This window comes from Ursus maritimus, unplaced genomic scaffold, assembly GCF_017311325.1.
Source record: "Ursus maritimus isolate PB19 unplaced genomic scaffold, ASM1731132v1 scaffold_27, whole genome shotgun sequence".
Taxonomy (NCBI): Eukaryota; Metazoa; Chordata; class Mammalia; order Carnivora; family Ursidae; genus Ursus; species Ursus maritimus.
This window is the reverse complement of record NW_024425230.1, coordinates 21,681,756-21,701,282: the sequence shown is the minus strand read 5'-3', so window position 1 is coordinate 21,701,282 and position 19,527 is coordinate 21,681,756. Positions and strand designations below refer to the sequence as shown.

The following is a 19,527-nucleotide window of genomic DNA, read 5'->3' as shown; positions in this document are numbered from 1 at the left end:
GGGCCGGCGCGGCCGCGGCCTCGGCGCTTCCCCGCCCGTCAGCCCCCGGCGCAGCCCGCGGAGGCGGGAGGGTCGCGGGGCCGGGAGCGCGGGGAGAGGGAAGGGGCCGGGCCGGGCGCGGCGGGCGGCGGCGCGAGGGCGGCCTGAGGGGGAGGGCGAACGGAGCCCCGGGAGGAAATCACAAACAGCTCGGAGGCGGGCGGTGCGGCTTCTCGTGGCTCCGCACATCCTCCGCCAGCCGGCCCTTCTGGACCGCGGGGCGAGGAGGGCCGCGGGGCCTGGGGGGAGCCCTGTGCACCGTGAGTCCGGGGCCGGCGCGGGCCGAGGGGGGCTCGGGGGCACCGGGAAGTCATTGCTTGCCGAGTGGGGCTTTCCTCTCTCCGCGGAGGTGCCTTCTCGGCCCGCTTTACTGTGCTCAGCCCGGAGATTTAACGAGAACTGGCAAGGTGCACGGCGTCGCTGGTGACGGAGGAGGGTCCAGGAGCAATGAGTAAGGCGCGGGCCGGGACAAACACCCGGAGGTTGGGAAACTGTTGAGTGAGGCAGTGGAGGATGGAGAGCCAAGAGGAGTGTCCGCGCAGGGCTGCAGGGAGGAGGGTCAGCGCGAGCGGGCCAGGCCTTGAGGCTCCCGACTGCTGACCTTGAAGGACCATCGCGAACCCGGGGGGAGGATATGCAGATGCTGGGCAGGGGGCAGGCTTGAAGAGCGGAGAGCAGTGTTGCACTCTGAGGGTCCCCGCTCACTCAGCTGCAGACACGGTTTTTTTTTTTTTTTTTTTTTTGGCCAAGTACAATGTTTGGGAAACTTTTCGAATCTGTTGCCAGAAGTTTTTAATTGGGAGATTTTCATATAAAACCTTTCTTCTTTCTCTCTCTTTCTTTCCTTCCTTCCTTTCCAACCGCCCTTCTTCCCTCCCCCGTCTCTCCCCTCCTTTTCTTCGTTTCCTATCTGTGTGTGTATATATATATTTAAAATTGGGAGACCCGGTAGCAGTCATCCTGAATTCCCATACGACAGCTTTTGGCTGGAGCTGGGTGGTGGTTGCCCCCTCAGCTGGAGTGTGGATTCTCTTGTTGGCCACGTTTCACACCACACCCTGTCATGAGCTCCCACACCGAAGCTAGGTGTCATTTGCCATTTATCATATTTTTGATGTTTTCTTTTAATGAAGTAAACGGGACATGAAATATTTCATATATACTTTATTTTTATGCTAAGAAAAAAAGCATGGATAAAGAAGGCTGAGGATTTCTTTCTCTCTCTTTTTTAAAGATTTTATTTATTTACTTGAGAGAGAAAGAGGGAGAGCACAGAGGGAGAAGCAGACTCCCCGCTCAGTAGAGAGCCTGATGTGGGGCTCCATCCCAGGACCCGGAGATCATGACCTGAGGCGAAGGCACATGTTTAACTGACTGAGCCACCCATGTTTAACTGACTGAGCCTCCCAGGCGCCCCAAGGCTGAGGATTTCAATAAATTTTTTTCCTCATGCCCTGAATAGCTTCACTCATTTATTTAACTGCCTGGTGTCCACGGACATACACGTGTGTGACCTTGGTTAGATTCAGGGATGAGCGTGATGAGCTCAGAGCACATTGAGAATGGTTGTGTGAAAGCTGAGGTTAATGCTGGGACATGTGTTGTTACGTGTTGTTTAGATAAAGTGTGTGTACAAATATAGACACTCTGTCTATATACCTAGACTTGATCCAGTCTCTCACCCAATTCATAAACCCTCTTTAAGGCATCCCTGATAGATAAAGCCATGAGTAATGTATAGACTCTTTTAAGGCAAAATATTTTCACAGATCCTTCGTGTTTATTTAAATGAGTTTGGTTATGTTACTTAAATATGCTCAAACATCCACTTATACATAAAGTCCTTTGATTATAGCTGTGGTACAACCATAACTAAAAGACATGCACAAAATAAATTCACTCATTAAAAAATGCCATAAATTTAAATTCACATCATTAATTTGATATGACATATGCTATTTTGCTGAACTCAGTTGAAACTCTCAGTGTGGATGTGATGCTAACCCCTGTAGTTCAGGTTTTCTTGAGTTCAGCAGGGCTGATCAGGTATGCCCCATGGGGTAACTCAATTCAGCCACCACTTTCCTCTGTTCTAATTACCACAAAATTATGATGTCACTTTGCCCTTCACCTGGTACAGGACCTCATTTACATGTTAATTCGTCCTGTATTCTTTCTTTGCTACCAATTGCAGGTAAATAATACTACTTTGGTCCAATGTGTTTATATTTTTTAGTGTATTGTTAATTTTTTAAAAAGTAATCTCTATGTCCACACCTGGGTCTCGAACTCACGACCCCAAGACCAAGAATCACATGCTCCTCTGACTGAGCCAGCCAGGCACCCCAAGTCCAGTGTATCTATAAACACAAAGGCAAATGAGAACACTGCATTTGCTGAGTTGTATTTGCTTATTTAAAATTTTTAAGGATTATTTTCATAATGAAATTTACAAAACAACTCTTCTCCAAGGGAACTCTTAGATTCCCAGGCATATGTTTGTAAACCTTCAAGGGTCCAAAGATCCCCGATGCAGAAGAATCCGTCCAGCTCATTTTTTAAATTTATTTATTTATTTATTTATTTATTTATTTATTATTAATTTATTTATGAGAGCAGGGGGAGAGGGAAAGAAAGAATCCTAAGCAGGCTCCATGCCCAGTGTGGAGTCAGTCTCACAACCTTGAAATCATGACCTGAGCCGAAATCAAGAGTTGGAGCTTAACCACTGAGCCACCCAGGCGCCCCCAACTAGTTCATTATTGGTCACTGGGTGGCAGGTATACTGACTTTCCGTTATCAGCCCATGACAGACATGGATAATGTAGATACTCCTTCCTCTCTGAGCCTGTGCTGAGCTCCAAGACGTTCTCTACATAATCAGAGCCAATCCTTCAGAGTTCGAGTTAAATCCTATTTGCCTAGTAGGTGGGATAGACTAGGTTATGGGGAATTTTTCACTCTAGCTTTAGGGGTTCAGCTTTATTAGGAAGCAGTGGGAATATTTTGAGAAGAGAATGCTAGGGGGATTATTTTAATGGTGGTACCTGGGGTGGTAAGAACGGTTAAAAAATGGAGGCAGGCATGCCTGGAAAGAGGCTGTTCCTTTGTTCATTCATTCATTTGTCAGTACTGGAGTACCCACTGTGGTTAATGGGGTCTGTGTTGGGGGGAGGTGAAGACATGGTGTCTTACTTTAAAGATCTTACTAATTTGTTCATCAAAGACTTACCGAGTCTCTAGTGTGTGCCAGAAGTTAGGATGCACATTGGGGATTATAATAGTGAGCAAGCAAAACACAGTCTCCTCATAGATTTTAGGGTTTAGTGGAGAAGATATTCCTTTGACAAGTAAGGACACATTTTCATGAGTATTACAAAAGGGGAAGCTAGAAAAGATGTAGCTCTGGAAATGGATGGTAGGGAGTCCTCACCTTTTCTAGTGGCCTAAAGGATTAGTGGGGGTGGGGAAGCCATTTGAGGGTATGAGGTTCAGCAAGGGGACAAAGAGGGTGATTTGAGTTGAGGCGTTCCCAGGGATCAGATTGTAGAGACAGGATTTGGGACTTGGTCCTGAGGACAATGGGGAGTCATGAAGGGGTTGAAGGAGGGGAGATTTTCATTTTAAAAGGATGCCTCTAGCTCCAGAGTGGTGGCTAGAACTGAGGGGAAGGTGGCACAGAAACGGGTGTGTGTGCGTGTGTGTGTGTGTGTGTGTGTGTGAGATAGTAGTCCAGGAGATGTGATGCTGGCCTTGACACTGGGGTGGTAGGCAGGGGGAGGCAGAGAGGTGAACAGATCAATACTTAGGAGCTAGAAATGACCAAACTTGGTGAATGCATGATCCCCAGCTTTCAGACTGGAGCCATTTCAAGGTATCCTTCCTAAAGAGGGGGAGCATTGGCGGGAACAGATGCCTCAGTGTGAGAGGATGGCGAGTTTGAGGTGCTAGTGAAGCAAGTAGAGATGGTCCAACAGGCAGTTGTTTATATGGCCCTGAAGCCATATAAGGATCTCCAAATAAGGAGGGAAGTCTAGGCTAGTGCTATAGATGTGGGGGCCTTTGGTGCGTAGTTGTGGTAGTAGATTCAGCTGCCTAAGAAGAATTTCTAGAACACATCTTGCAGATTGGTGACCTAAATTCTAATTTGGTCCTTGGGGTGTGTGTGTGTGTGTGTGTGTGTGTGTGTTTTAATTAGGACCAACAGTGAATATTGGGATTTTATATTAAAGTTTGGATTCTGGCTTCTTTTGAAAAATGAAATCATCTAACAACACTCTCTACGTTTCTGTATGATAGCAGTTGCCTGGAGCTCCCGTAGTGGCTTCCCCCATTGGAAAGCGCATGCATGTGTTCAGTTTGCCACAGTCCCCACCGCTCCCTGTGGTGTTCCTCACAGTGATTCCAGCTGCTTCACTTACTTCTCTTCCACACTTGGCACCTGCAGACATTTGAGTTTATGAGCCCTGCTGTAGAGTGAGATGTGGAGAGGGCAAAGAGAAGCCCAGGGAACTCTACCATGTAAAGGGGAGGTAGAGGAAGGGAACCAGCAAAAAGCACTGAAAAGCAGCCAGAGAGGGAAAGGAGAGCCCAATGCTGCTGACTCGGTCTGACATGATAAGGACGTGTCCTTTGGTCTAGTCCAGTGGAGGCCAGTGGTAATCTGGGTGAGAACCACTGTGTTCATGGTGAGCTGCTTGGAATGGAGGTTGTGAGGCATCCAGGACCAAATGGAAGGAAAGAGAGACAGGATTGGGAACTTGCTCCGGAAGTCCGACTTTGAAGGACAACTTGTAGTTTTGAGAAACCACAGGTTAAACACGGCATATCAGCTAGAGTGTTAATTTAGCTTGAATATTTGGGGAGAATCATTTTTATATTAAAACAAACAAATATTAGATGTGTTCTGTAGCAGTGAGGCCTCTAAGAGAGGAGAAAAAAGGGACGTCTGGGTGGCTCGGTTGGTTGAGCGTCTGCCTTTGGCTCAGGTCATGATTCTGGGGTCCTGGGATCGAGTCCCACATCAGGCTGCTTGTTCAGTAGGGAGCCTGCTTCTCCCTCTGCCTGCCCCTCCCCCCGCTTGTGCTGTCTCTCTTTCTGACACACAGATCAATAAAATCTTTTAAAAAGAGAGAGGAGAAAAGACTAGACGTACTGGATTTGGGCTGACTATTGAGTGCTATCTTTTTGCCAGATGCTGTGCTGACTCCTTTGCGTTCATTATCTCCTGCGCTTTTCACAATGACCCTAGGGAACGTGTATCTAGATTACTCTTCATTTTGCAGATGAGCAGACTGAGGCTGGAGAGGTACAGTTGCGTGGCTGATTAGTGGCAGAGCTGGGGTTTGAATATGGCTGTGCCACTGCATGTCTGTGTACCCAACTGCTTTTATCCACCCCGCCCCCCCCCAAGGACGTCTACTTACAGCAGCGGCATCTGTTGAAAACACTTTCCCCGTTGAATTGCTATGATACTTTTGTCAAAAATCAATTGGCCAGATATTATGTGGTCTATTTTTGGACTCTCTGTTCTATTCTGTTGATCCCTGCATCTCTCTGACAGTAGCATGCTCCCTGTAGCTTTATAGTAAGTCTGGAAACAAGGTAACAGCCTTCCAACTTTGCTCTTTTTAAAAATTGCTTTGACTACTATAGGTTGGCCGTTCGCAGATCCGTAAATATTCAGGTTTATCTCGTCAGTTTCTATAGAAAGGCCTGCTGGGATTTTTGTTTGGGATTGGCTGCTGTGACACTTTTTAAAAAGGGAATTAGTGAGGCTTGGCTCTCATTTCATATGGACACTGAAGGACGTTCCGCTAAAGTGTGTGGCTACAGGCTAGAGGTTGCTCACTTAAGTTCCAAGGTGAGGCATGTAGGGAAAAGGAGTGGAGGAGCCAGGCATGAGGAAGTGATCTTAGGCCATGGTGGAGTCATAGGGCACAGGGAGGTCTTGGGCAAGTGATAACTCAAGCGCTGTGCAAGGGGGCAGCTGCTTCTCAGCTCCACGCGTTGTTGCCGTGCAAGAACGTACATTCAGTGTTGCTTGAGCGTTCAGTCAAGAGAAGTTGGAAATCCAGATTTTTATACAGTCTTCCAATTCAAAATGGAAGTTTAAAGCATTGAGTGGGTCAGTATCATGTAGGTCAAACAGAACTCTCTAAACATGGCCCCTGGCCTGCCAATTTGTGACCTCCCCTTAGGCTACTCATTCTTCGGTGCCCATTTTCATCATGAGGAAGCACGATGGTGTTGAAGACAGTCTCTAAGGTTCTTTCCAGTTCATCGATTCTAGATTTCAAAAGAGGAAAATATCAAAGTTACTGAAGGGTTTAGGAGGTAGCTGAGAATACCAACAATGATGATGATACTTCGAGAAGTTGTGCAAAGCTTTCCATTTTACACCCTACTGTCACGTCTGTTCTCTTTTAATCCTTACGTTGTCTGTGAAGTAGGCGGCAGAATAATTTCCCCGGCCTCGTGGCGGGTTCGGGGCGCACAGTCGGGTGTTCCGGTTCCGAATCCAGTACTCTTTCCCATAGCGCAGCAGTGTCTGAAGACTCTAGAATAGGCACTTTGGGAGGGAGAGCAGGTATGGGAGATGGTGGGAGGGCCTTAGACTCAGGTAAAGGCAGGTGTCTAGCTAGATTTAGAACTTAGCTTGGTTGAAGTATCAAGGTTTTTGGATAAATGTTGAAGCCTTTGTGAGAACTTGCTCAAGGCAGGAACCTTGGCATGTATTCATCTCAGCAAGACAGTGCCTGGCACAGTACCTAACAGACACAGTTAGAAGTTTTGTATAAGTGAATAAATGGATGGATTGATGGAAGAAGGAATCAAAGGCTTGAGATCAAGGGGGCCAGGAATTTTGTCTAGAGAATTTCAAGGACAGAGATTCAAATGCTTCTGGTTAGTGCTTTGAGAATGTTAAGATCAAAAGCTGAGACTGTTATAATTCATCTGGTAGATGGGAAAGTCTCATTATATCCTCCTTCTCATATTTGACTCTTGGATCTGGGTTCTGATGAATAGATTATAGCTGCCTCCCAGTGTAGTGTGTTTGGGAAATCAAATATTGTGGGTACAAGGAAGTTAAGGCCGCCAAGGGGTTTTGAATGCCTTTAAAACTTCCAGCCAGATATAGGCTCTTATCTTTTGGAGATTCATATTGAAACATGGAATGATACAATGTCTGGATTTCTTTTAGGGGAGTGCGTGGGTGGTCAGGGGGTAAACATGAGTCAGAACTGGACATAAGATCATTGTGGAAGCTGGAAGATGTTAAATGGGGTTTCATTGTATTCATCTCTATTTTGTATATATTTGAAATTTTTCATAATCAATATAAAAACTGAACAAAATCAGAGAACTTCATAGGCCCAGCAATGCTTTTGATCAACCAAATTTCATTTTTCTCTGAGCTTGTAAATAGTATGATCATTGAGAGAGAAATGGGGGGGGCGCCTGGGTGACTCAGTCAGTGAAGCGTCTGCCTTCTGCTCAGGTCATGATCCCAGAGTCCTGGGATTGAGCCCCATGTCAGGCTTCCTGCTCAGTGGGGGGTTCTGCTTCTCCCTCTCCCTCTGCCCTTCCTCCCTGCTTGTGTTCTCTCTCTCTCTCTCCCTGTCTCAAATAAATAAATAAATCTTAAGAAAGAGAGAGAGAGGGAAACAGAGCAAAGAAAAGGACCACGCAGATATAAAAATATGTGTGTGTGTGTGTGTAAGAGAGGGGGGCGGGGAGAGGGAGAGGGATTGAGAAAATCTTAAGCAGGCTCTGTGCCCAGCGTGGAGACGATCTCACAACCCTGAGATTATGACCTGAGCCAAAATCAGGAGTCGGCCACTTAACCAGCTGAGGCACCCAGGCGCCCAAGAGTGTGGGTTTTGAGGTAGCCATAGCTTGGCCTCCTCGAGCTGTGTGACGTTGGGCAAATGTTGAGCTTCCTTAAGTCTGGGTCTCTAGGTCTGTGAAAGCAGGATGATATGGTCTCTCTCGTGGTTGTGGGGAGAGTTAGGGATGAAATGGGCGAAGCATCTGAAGACAGCGTCTGGAACGTCTTAGCAGCTTCTATCTGCTAGCTTTTATTGTTTTAGACAAAGGGTCTAATAATGAAAGGCTTCAGCGTTCCCATTGCTCCTTCTTCCCCCACGTGACTTATAAGTGCCAAGTGTTATATAACCACAGAGGTAATTTATTATTTTAGAAACAGAACTCTTAAAGACCAAATTGGACCACTTTGGGGTTTACAAGAACTGTAACCAGTTTACTGCCTTTTGAAAAATGAAGCAAGGAAGAAGTTGAGAAGAAAGGCATATGAAAGCAGTGGGATGCCATTTGATACCTGTTGGTTTGGCCTTCTCCTCTGCCCCAATTAAGGATGATATTCAGTGTTAGTGAGTTTTCTTGTGAAACTGTTTTCTCATATGTACTTCTTGTACCTGCTGGGAAAGCATTTTGGCATTATGTTTTGAGAGCTATCTAAAGCCCTGGGTCCAGAGACTCAGTGACCACTCTTTGGAATGTGTTCTTAGGAAATAATTCAGAAGAAGAAATGTTATATAGCCATTAAAGAGGATTAATATCATAGGAAAGAGTTAAGATGTAAGCACGCGAGATCGTACCTAAGTTATGATTACTGCCATGCAGCTGTTACACACATGTGTGAGCAGAGACTGGACAGGAGCACGTGGAAGGGAGAACAATGAACGTGTTAGAGTCATAGAGAGTGGCTTGATTTTCCTTTAAGAGACTCTTGTTGCTGTTAGAGATTGTGCCCGCCCGCCTACACACACACACTCAAAGACCTTGCAAAGACCTTACTATCACGGTGCATGGGACATTTGGAACATGGGTAAATTCTTTCCAAAAATAGACTAGTCAAAAATCAGAAGGCACCGGAAACCTGAAGGTTTTAGGTAGAAAAGAAACTGAAACCAAGACTTTCACTCTTGAACCGTTCTGCTACAAAATACCCATACTTCGATGCTTCCCTCAGATCTTTGCTGTCATCTCTCAACCGTCTTGAATTCTCTTTGTTTCCAGGTCCAGTTTCAGAAGCTTCAGCAGCTGCGCCTCACGCAGTACCATGGCGGGTCCTTACCGAACGTGAGCCAGCTGCGGAGCAGCGCAGCCGAATTCCAGGTACCTCCAGACGCTTCCGTCCTCCTGTCTGAGTCGAGTGTAAAAACATAGGTGGCCAGTGGCCTTAGAAAGATTGGATCTTGAAGGATAAAGTGGGCCTAGCTACAGTTCAGTGTTCTTCCGGGAAGCCCATCATTCTTTCTCCTAGTTTCTACAGCCTGACATAGTATTATCTCACAGGCCGGCTAAGGCAGCACTGTCCAGGAGAAATATACTGTGAGCCACATATGTAATCCAGACTTCTCTAGTAGCCACGTTAAAGACAAAGAAACAGGTGCAACTAATTTTAATATTATTTAACCTAAATTATTATTTAACCCAGTAGATCCAAAATATTATCATTTCAGCGTATAATCAGTCTAACAACCACAAATGAGATATTTCACATTCTGTTTTTAAATTTATGCTAAGCCTGGAATCTGGTGCGTATTGTGCACTCACAGCCATATCTCACTGCCTTCACGTGGTTGGTGCCTGCCATATTGGACAGTGCAGATCTAAGGCCCAGACAAGTGGTCTCTTGCATTTAGATTAGTGCAGTGTCTAGGGTGCCTCAGTCATTCATGTCATTGAAGAACTTTGTTCAGAATAACATGGAATCGATATTTCAGACAATGGTATAGGACACTGTTGTTAAGATCCGAAGTAGACATCCTAGTCTCTGAAAAATTAGGAGCATGTCATAGTTCTGATTAAACAATTTAAGATTTGGTGTTGAAGTGGGGAACTTTAAGACAGGGTGTAAGTTGATTTATTTGGATGCCTGTCCATTTTAAAAGCACTATCTTCTTTCTTTGCTGTAAAAGCTGGGTTCACTTGTTTGATGATGGTCCCATAGACGAAAGTATTATTTAAAATAGAGACTTCCGTTTGAGACTGCTAACAGGGGCTCTTAAATATAAGAAAATTATTAGAAAAAGCACAATGTGAACATACTTGTACCCTGTTACACTTGATACTGTCTTTCCTATGTTGACGTTGGAATCTCATTATGCCGCTGCCTATGTTGGAGGCCTACCTTGGTAGACCAGATAATCTTCTGCATTGGCCTATTGGGTCATTCAGTATCCAGATAAAGTAGGTCTCTGCTTTATGCCTGATTTCATGCTTCTGAAAACAGAACACTGCCAAGGTGTGCTGTGTTTGAGATTCTGATTTTATGGTACTTGATAGTGAACTTTAGAGGAATATAGATAGAACTTACTATCCTGCTCCTGTCCTGTTGCAGTGGGGGATGGGATGAACTAACAGCCCTTGGCCTTCCCAGGATTCTTTCTTTGAATACTTTTTTTTATATTCTTTTTTTTTTTTAAGATTTTATTTATTTATTTGAGAGAGAGAGGGAGCACCAACGGGAGGAGAGGCAGAGGGAGAGGGAGAGGGAGAGGGAGAAGCAGACTCCCCACTGAGCAGGGAGCTGGATACAGGACTCCATCCCAGGACCCTGAGATCATGACATGAGCCGAAGGCTTACACTTAACTGACTGAGCCACTCAGGCGCCCCTGAGTACCTTTTTTTTTTTTTTTTTTTTTTTTTTGCTTTGAAACAATTACAAACTTACAGAAAAATTGAAAGTTCAGTACAAATAACTTTTTCTTTCCCCTTGAGAAAATAAGTTGCTAACCTGATGTTCTTTCAACCCCAGATATTTCAGGTGTATTTTCCTACAAGCAAGGATGTTGTCCCTCATAATCCAAACAGAGCCACATTGACCCTTTCACGTGTGGTTTCGTGTGTCCCGTTACTGTCCCTGCAGCAGAGGGATCCGGTTCAGAATCACATGTATTTATTGTCCTTCATCTCCTTCAGTCTAGAACAGTTTTTCAGTCTTTTATTTTTGACATGAAAGAAATTATTTTTGACTTTTATGACCTTAGCCACTTTTGAAGAGCACAGTCAGGTATTTTGTAGAATATCCCTCAGTTGGGGTTTGTCTGATGCTTCTTTGTGATTCAGTTCAGATTTTCGTCTTTGGCAGGAATAGCACAGAAATGATGCTGTTATTGTGTCCCCTTAAGTGGATGATTTTCTTTTGTCCCATCACTGATGGTGTTCACTTTTATCAATTAAGGTGGTGTTTGTCAGGCCTCTTCATGTTAAAGTTGCTCTTCCCCTTTGTAGTTAACAAATATTTTGTGAGGGGATACTTCTTCCTGATCCGCATCAAACTTTCATACATCCTTTTATTTATTTCTGTATATCTGGTTTCGTGGCTTCTTATTTTATTCAGTGCATTGTAATCTAGAACTATTGTGATTTTGATGCTCACATTATCTCTGATTAGGCCAGTGGGAGCCCTCTTTTTGGGATTCTTGACAAACTGAGAAAAAAAGGGAATCCCAGGAACACAGATTTTTTTCTTTAAGTAAACTTTTTTGAGGTGTAATTTACCTACAATACAGTTGACCTTTCTTTTTAAAGATTTACTTATTTGTTGAGAGAGAAGGGGGGAGAGAATGCGCATGTGTGAACAGCTGGCGGGGCAGAGGGAGACAAGAGAGAATCTCCAGCAGAGACTCCCTGCTGAGCGTGGAGCCAGCGCAGGGCTCAATCCCAGGACCCCAAGATCATGACCTGAGCCGAAATCAAGAGTCAGATGCTTAACTGACTGAGCCACCCGGTGCCCCTCAACTGACCTTTCTTAGGCATCTTAGTTCTATGTTGTATAATTTCTGCCATAGTCAAGATATAGAACAGTTCTGTCATCCCCCAGCTAGAAGTTCCTTTATGTCCCTTTGTAATCTGCCTCCACCCCCCAACTCCAGCCTCTGGAAACCACTGATCTGCAGTTTTGTCTGTTCCAGTGTGTCCTATAAAGGGTGTAATCTTTGGAGTTCTTCTTTCACCTAGTATATTGCATCTGAGATGCACATGTGTTGTCGCACGTGTTAGTTTTCTAGAGCTGCCCTAACAAAGTACCATCAGCTGGGTGGCCGAAAGCAGCAGACATTTAATCCTCTCGCAGTTCTGAGATCAAGGTGTCAGTGGGACCGTGCTGTCTGAAGGCTCTAGGAAAGAATCCTTCCTTGTCTCTTCCTAGCTTCTGTTGCTTGTTGCCAGTCCTTGGTGCCCCGGTCTCGTAGCTCCCTCCCTCCAGCCTCTGCCTCCAGCCCGCAGGACCTTCTTCCCTGTGTCTCTGTGTCCAAACCTCCCCCTTACCTTGTCTTTTAAAGCCACCACTCATTGGATCAAGGGCCCACTGTAATCCAGTGCGACCTCGTCTCAAGTTGATTACCTCTGTCATGATTCTGTTTCCAAATAAGATCACATTCACAGGTACTGGGGGTTAGGACTCGAGCATATCTTTTCAGGGAAACATGATTCAACTCTATTGCGGTTAGCTGTAGTTTATTTTTTATTGCTGAGTAGTATTCCATTGAATGGGGTGCTGTAATTTCTTTATCCATCCATCAGGTGATGGGCATTTGGACCATTTCCACACTTCGGCAGTTGTGAATCAAGCTACTTGCATGTAGTTTTTATGTAAATACATAGTAGGGAAATGGCTGGATCACATGGCAAGTATATCTTTAACCTTATGAGAAACTGCCAAGGTGTTTTAGGATGTGTCTGTACTGTTTCACATCCCACCAGCAGTATAGACTTCCAGTGAGTCTGTGCTGCTCTCCAGCTCTTCATACTCCAGATTTCAGGGTTGTGGGTTTTTTTTTTAATTGTGGCAAAAGACGCAACATAGTATTTACCATCTTAACCATTTTAAGCATACAGTTCAGTGGTGGTAAGAATATTCACACTGTTGTGCAACTTTATCATCTTACAAAACTGAAACTCTGTACCGTTTAGACAACAACTCCTGATTCCCTCTTCCCCCGTGTCCCTGTGACCACAGTTGTACTTTCTCCCTGTGTGAATTTGACGCTGTAGGCCCTTCATGTAAGTGGAATCGTACACTGTTTGTCTTCTTCTGACTGGCTTATTTTACATAGCATGATGTCCTCAAAGCTCACCCATATTACGGAATGTAGCAAGATTTCCTTTTTATTTAAGGCAAATAGCGTTCCACTCTATGTATAGACCACATTTTGTTTGTCCTTTCACCCCTCATGGACACCTGGTTGCTTCCACCTCCTGACTCTTGTGAATAATGCTGCTATGAACGGGGTGTGAAAATACCTCCTAGAGATCCAGCTTTCAGTTCTTCTGGGTGTATACTCAGAAGTGGCATTGCTGGATCATACGGTAATTCTATTTTAAATATTCTGAGTAACGGCCATACTGTTTTCCGTTGCGTCTGCGCTGATTTCCGTTCGTACCAGCGGTGCACGAGGCCTCCGGCTTGCCGACATCCTCGCCAACACCTGTCATTCTCTGTGTGTGTCTGTTGGTTTGAGAGCAGTCGTCCAAACGAGTGTCGGGGTGATATCTCAGTTTGAAAGATTTTTGTTATTCTAGTGCATGTGTCGTGCTATTTTATTATGTTTTTAATTGGCATTTTCCTAATGACTAATGATGTCAAACATCTTCTTGTGTGATTACTTGCCACCCCGATATCTTCATTGGTGAGATGTCTGTGCAGAGCTTTTGCCCAGTTTTCAAATGAGTTGTTCATTTTCCTGTCATATTGTGAGAGTTCTTCATATTTTTGGGATGCCATTTCTTTTCTTTTTTTTTTTTTTCTTTTTTCTTAGAGAGTGCATACGCATGTGCGTGAGCGGCGCCGTGGTTGTGGGGGAGGGGCAGAGGGAGAGGGAGAGAGAATCTTCTGCAGGCTCCAGCTCGGAGCCCGAGGCAGGGCTCGGTCTCGTGACCCTGAGATCACGAAATCTGAGCTGAAATCAAGAGTCGGGCGCCCAATGGACTCAGCCACCCAGGTGCCCCAGATGCCATTTCTTTATCAGATATGTATTTTGCAAGATATTTTCTCCCTGTCTGTGGCTTATCTTCTCATTTTCTCAACAAAGTCTTGAAGAGCAGAAGTTTTTCATTTCAGTGAACCCCAGTTGATCAATATTGTTGTTTTATGGTTTGTGTCTTTCATGTCTTATTTAAGAATTATTTGCTTAACTCAGGTTCACAAAGATGTTTTTCCTGTGTGTTCGTTGGGAAGTGTTATAGTTTTAGGTTGTACACTTAGATAATTTCAAGTTAATTTTTTTTTTTAATGTAGTGCAAAGTATGGGTTGAGCACCACTTCCTTTGCGTATGGGGTTGAATTGTGCCAGTACCACATGTGAGGAGACCTTTCTTTCCTATTGAATTGCCTTCTCACCTTTGTTCAAAGTCAATTGACTGTATGTGTGGGTCTGTTTCTGGACTCCATCTTCTGTTCCACAGATCTCCACGTCTCTCATTTTGCTAATACCACACTTTTTATCTGTCTATCCGTCTATTTATTTATTCTTTAAAGATTTTATTTTATTTTTTTAATGATTTTTTATTATATTATGTTAGTCACCATACAGTACATCCCCGTAAAGATTTTATTTTTGAACAATCTCTGCACTCAGCGTGGGGCTTGAACCCACAATCCCGAGATCAAGAGTTGCGTGCTGTCCTGACTGAGCCAGCCAGGTGTCCCTAATACCACACGTTTTTAAGAAGTTGATGTATAATTGACATATAACATTATATTCATTATATTAGTTTCAGGCGTAGAATATAATGATTCGATATTTGTGTGTATTGCAAAATGATCACCATGGTAAGACTAGTTAACTTTTATCACTAAACAGTTATAAGAATTTTTTTACTTATAATGAGAAATTTTTAGGATTTATTCTTAGCAACTTTCCAATAGGCAATACAGTTTATTAAGTATAGTCAGCATGCTGTACATTACATCCTCATGACTTATTTATTTTATAACTAGAAATGTGTGCCCTTTAACCCCCTTTACCCATTTCATCTATCCCCCCTCAAGATTCCGCATGTAAGTGAGATCCTGCTAATACCAGACTGTCTTGATTGCTGCACCTTTATGCGGAGGCTTGGAATCAGGTAGTGAGAATCCTCCAGCTTTGTTCTTTTTACAAGTTGTGTGGCTTATTATCCATACAGTTGTAGAATCAGCTTGTTGATGTCTATGAAGAAAGCCTGCTGGGATTTTAGACGGGGTTGTATGGAATCCGTAGATCCGGTTGGGGAGAATTGACATCTCAATAATACTGAGTCTCCTAATCCATAAACGTGGTACCGAAGCACAGACTGTGATTCAAGTGAAGTTGCTCATATTATTTATTTAAACACAGTCGTCTTCCTCTTATGTTTATAGATCACTTCGGAGTTTACCAAAAGCTTTCACATCTATTATTTTCCTTGATCTTTGCTACAACATTAGTTTGGTAACCACAGTACTATTTTAATATTGGTTAAAGATCAATTTTCTATCCTAATGGAGGATCTCAAAGCACATTCTTCTCCTCTCACCCATTGGGCACTTGTACAGAGAACAGAGACTTATCAGATGAGTAAGCCGAAGCAAGCTTTTCAGGCTGCCTTCTGATAATCCTCAGCGAGGGGTGGGTCATCAGTCAGGGGTGGCTAGGGTTACAGCCCTCCTATCTCTAGGCAGGGCCCAGCATGTGTGCACTGAAGGCAGAGAGGAGGAAGTGGCATTATCTTCTCGGAAAGCTAGGGCTGTGTCTTCGGGGGACACAGGGGAGAGCCGACTGTTCCGCAGCGTGTCCCAGCCTGCCTGAGAGCCGAGGCACCTGTTTGCTGTATGGCAGCTACAGAGAGAGGGACAAATGGCTTCTCTCGGTGTAGGGCTATTTGGGTGTAGTTATAACCCTTCAGAGCCTCCATGCAACCTACCTTGTCCTTTTGAATTCTGTCCCTAAATCTAATCGCACTTTTGGTATTTCTGATTACTACATTTTAACAAAATTGCGTCATCTTGTTTATAACTGAGGGTTTATAAGTTCTAACTGATTTAGGGAACAGTCTGGTAGCCAAAGGGAGAAAGCTGTGTTGCCCAGCAGAAGAGGCGGGGAGGGCCAGGTCCAGGCCAGTGATTTTCCCGAGGCCTGCTGCCAATGTGAGAGTGTATAATGAGGCCCAGAGTTTGCACATTAAGTATGTGAGGAACCCAGAACTTAAAAACCAAATCTGGCTCCTCGTTCAATTTTTATGGCTTTCCCTTCAAATTTTTATAAGATTCTTAAAAAAAAAAAAAAAAAGATTGGCAAAAGATGTAGGAGTCAAAGTCCAGTAAATGGAAAACAGTAGTAGTAATATTAATCTGAAAGTACTATGGGTAATAGCTAGCATTAATTGAGCAGGTGCTGTTTGCCAGACACTTCATTACACTCTCTGTGTAGATGATTTAATTTTCACAAAAACCCTTTGGGGCTCTTACTGTCAGGGGCCAGTCTCCTTATTTTTCTAGGACATTTTGCGTTTCACAATTTGTTTCTGTGTCTGGCGAATCATGCCAGACAGTTGGCAAATCCACAGAAAACAGGTAACATCCCTGTTCACATTTTGGTTCTTTTCTTTCTCTCCCCCCCCCTCTGATTTTATCCATTTATTTGAGAGAGAGAGAGAGAGAGCGAGAGCACAAGCCGGGGAGTGACAGGCAGAGGGAGAGGGAGAAGGAAACTCCCTGCAGAGCAGGGAACCCGAGCTGAAGGCAGATGCTTAACGACTGAGCCACCCAGGCGCCCCGGGACCATAAATATTTTTTTTTTAAGATTTTATTTATTTATTTGACAGAGATAGAGACAGCCAGCGAGAGAGGGAACACAAGCAGGGGGAGTGGGAGAAGAAGAAGCAGGCTCATAGTGGAGGAGCCTGATGTGGGGCTCGATCCCGCAACGCCGGGGTCACGCCCTGAGCCGAAGGCAGACACTTAACCGCTGTGCCACCCAGGCGCCCCGGGACCATAAATATTTTTAACAAAATCAGCATCATATTTACTGCATGTATAATTTCATATCTTATTTTTTCACATCATAAACATTTTCTCATATGTTTAAATCATCTTCAAAAGCATACTTTCTAGTGGCTTAACAATTTTCTATCACACGGATGTCCCACAGTTTAACTGCCCCCTTATCGTTGGACATTTGGGTTGTTTTCACTGTTTATTCATAGGATATGTGTGTGTGTGTTTGTGTGTGTGTATAAATTGATTGTGCACTAGGCCAAAGAAATTCTCAGTAAATTAAAAAAAGAGAAATTGAATTCAAACATAATTGACAAAATTGTAATCAAGAATTTTTAAAAATCCAACCACTTGATCAAACATTTAAATCTTTTAAAAAATTATTAGATACGTTGTCAATGGCAAGCTAGAATACATAAAGGAAAAAAAGATCACATTTGTAATAGCTTAACAATATGTATATGTGTATAAAACATTTATTTTACTTAAGAAACTTACAAGAACTGTATGAAAAAAAAATCTATAAAACCAGAGAGAATATAAAGAGCTAAAAGTTTGCCTTCACTTTGAAAATCTGACGAAAGCTGTGAATCCCGCCTGAGAAAAATATATACACATGTACACATGCTCTCATTCACTTTCTTTTTTTAAAGATTTTATTTATTTTGTTTTTATTTATTTATCTTTAAAGATTTATTTATTTATGTTTAGAGACAGAGAGTACAAGTGGGGAGAAGGGCAGAGGGAGAGGGAAAGAGAATCTCAAGCATAGTCCCCACTGAGCACGGAGCTCTTCTCAGGGCTCGATCCCATGAACCTGAGATCGTTACCTGAGCTGAAATCAAGAGTCGGCTGCTTAACCGACTGAGCCACCCAGGCACCCCTCATTCATTTTCTTAAAGTTTTTATTAGGGAAAATTTCAAACATATTACACTCATATTTGCATGTATTTTGATCCCACGTGAAGAATTGTTTGCCTAAGATGATTTACATTTATTTATAAGTTTGTATTAAATATAAAAAAAATCACTTTCCTTTTCTTTCTATGCCTGGTTTTGTGAGTCTGTAGAATGCATCCAAAGAAAATTGTGAACAGTGTTTCATTAACTTGGTACAAGGTTGGACAGGCAGAAAGGGAGTTGCTTGAAATCTTTGACTTTGCTCTTAATCCTCAAGGAGCCTTTTAGCAGCTTTTGAGACCTCCTCTGTCCTCAAGCAGAAAATCCAGTCCTGTACACACATATATATTTTTTAAATTTATTTGAGAAAGAAAGAGTGTGCGGGGTCAGGAGATCCTGACCTGAGCTGAAAACAAGTTGGATGCTTAACCGACTGAGCCACCCAGGCGCTCCCCTAGTCCTATACGTGTATTTGAATGCCAGCTCTCGAGAGCTGCTGCTTTGAATTTCAGAGTAATACTCTTTAAGTAGCGTATAGGTATCAGCATGCGTAATCTGAAACACTTTCACTCCCTGCCGCCAAAACTCCCCTCGCAGAGCTCTGCCGGCTCGTCCCGCGCTGTAGGCTGAGGGCGTGAGCGGGGGCGGGGCAGGGGAGCAGTGGAGTGCGCAGATCTGCCGCCCACCCCATGGCACAGCGAGCGCTCCCAACCTCGGGAGCTGAATTCCAAGCAGGTGAGAAGCTGTGCAGTGAAACGAGAGGATGACTCTTACTGAATATCCCCGCAGATTGCGTGGGGCGGAGCGACAAGATGAGCAGCACGCATGCGCGTCCAGTAGTCCATTTTCCCCGAAAGCGAGAGCTGAGGAGGCTCCGCGATGCTAGCTGGGCGGCCCTGGGGCAGCGGCAGACCACCCTCCCACCGCGTCCCTTACGCAGATCACAGAATTCTCTGAACCGTAGGAGGATAACGAGAGTGACTCGATAGGGTTGTTTTAAGGATTTAATGAATACAGAATAAAAGCAGAAGGGCTTTGGAAACTGATGGCCGAAGCACCCATCAGTTATTAACACAAATAATGCTTAGAAACACTTTTGAAGTAGGAAGTTTGTGTTTACCACTTTCTACTCATTTTTGTCTGCACTTTTTTTTTTTTTAAAGATTTTATTTGTCAGAGACAGAGAGAGAGTAAGCTCACAAGCAGGGGGAGCAGCAGCAGGCAGAGGGAGAAGCAGACTCCCCTCTGAGCAGGGAGCCGGACATGGGGCTCCATCCTAGGACCCTGGGATCATGACCTGAGCCGAAGGCAGATGCCCAACCCAGTGAGCCGCCCAGGTGTCCCATCTGTGCTCTTTTTTATTTCCTCTCCCTGCGCCTCCAAGACCTACAGTCTCCACGTGGGGTAGTCACTAGCCATATGTGACTGTTCACATTTAAATTCAGATGAAATACAATTCAGAATTCAGTTTCTCTGCCACACAAGCCCCAATTCAAGTGCTCAGTAGCCACCTATGGCTGGCGGCTACCATCCTGGGCAGCGCCTCTCCAGCCTGGAAGCATTCTTGTGCTGACTCTGGTCCTGTGTGAGCCCCTGTTGG

General features: G+C 44.2%; 1 protein-coding gene across 2 annotated transcripts in view; it reads left to right on the top strand.

Moving 5' to 3' along the window:
* The first annotated feature begins 8,679 nt into the window (after positions 1–8,679).
* The window catches only part of CRTC3 (CREB regulated transcription coactivator 3), an 85,577-nt gene continuing 74,729 nt past the window's right edge, over positions 8,680–19,527 (top strand). The window contains exon 1 of one of the 2 annotated variants that reach the window (XM_008687796.2): positions 8,680–9,180. In XM_008687796.2, coding sequence (XP_008686018.1) covers positions 9,022–9,180 — 159 coding nt within the window. In that variant the 5' untranslated portion in view covers positions 8,680–9,021. The remainder of the gene's footprint in view (positions 9,181–19,527) is intronic. The other variant, XM_008687795.2, reaches the window with a different exon arrangement.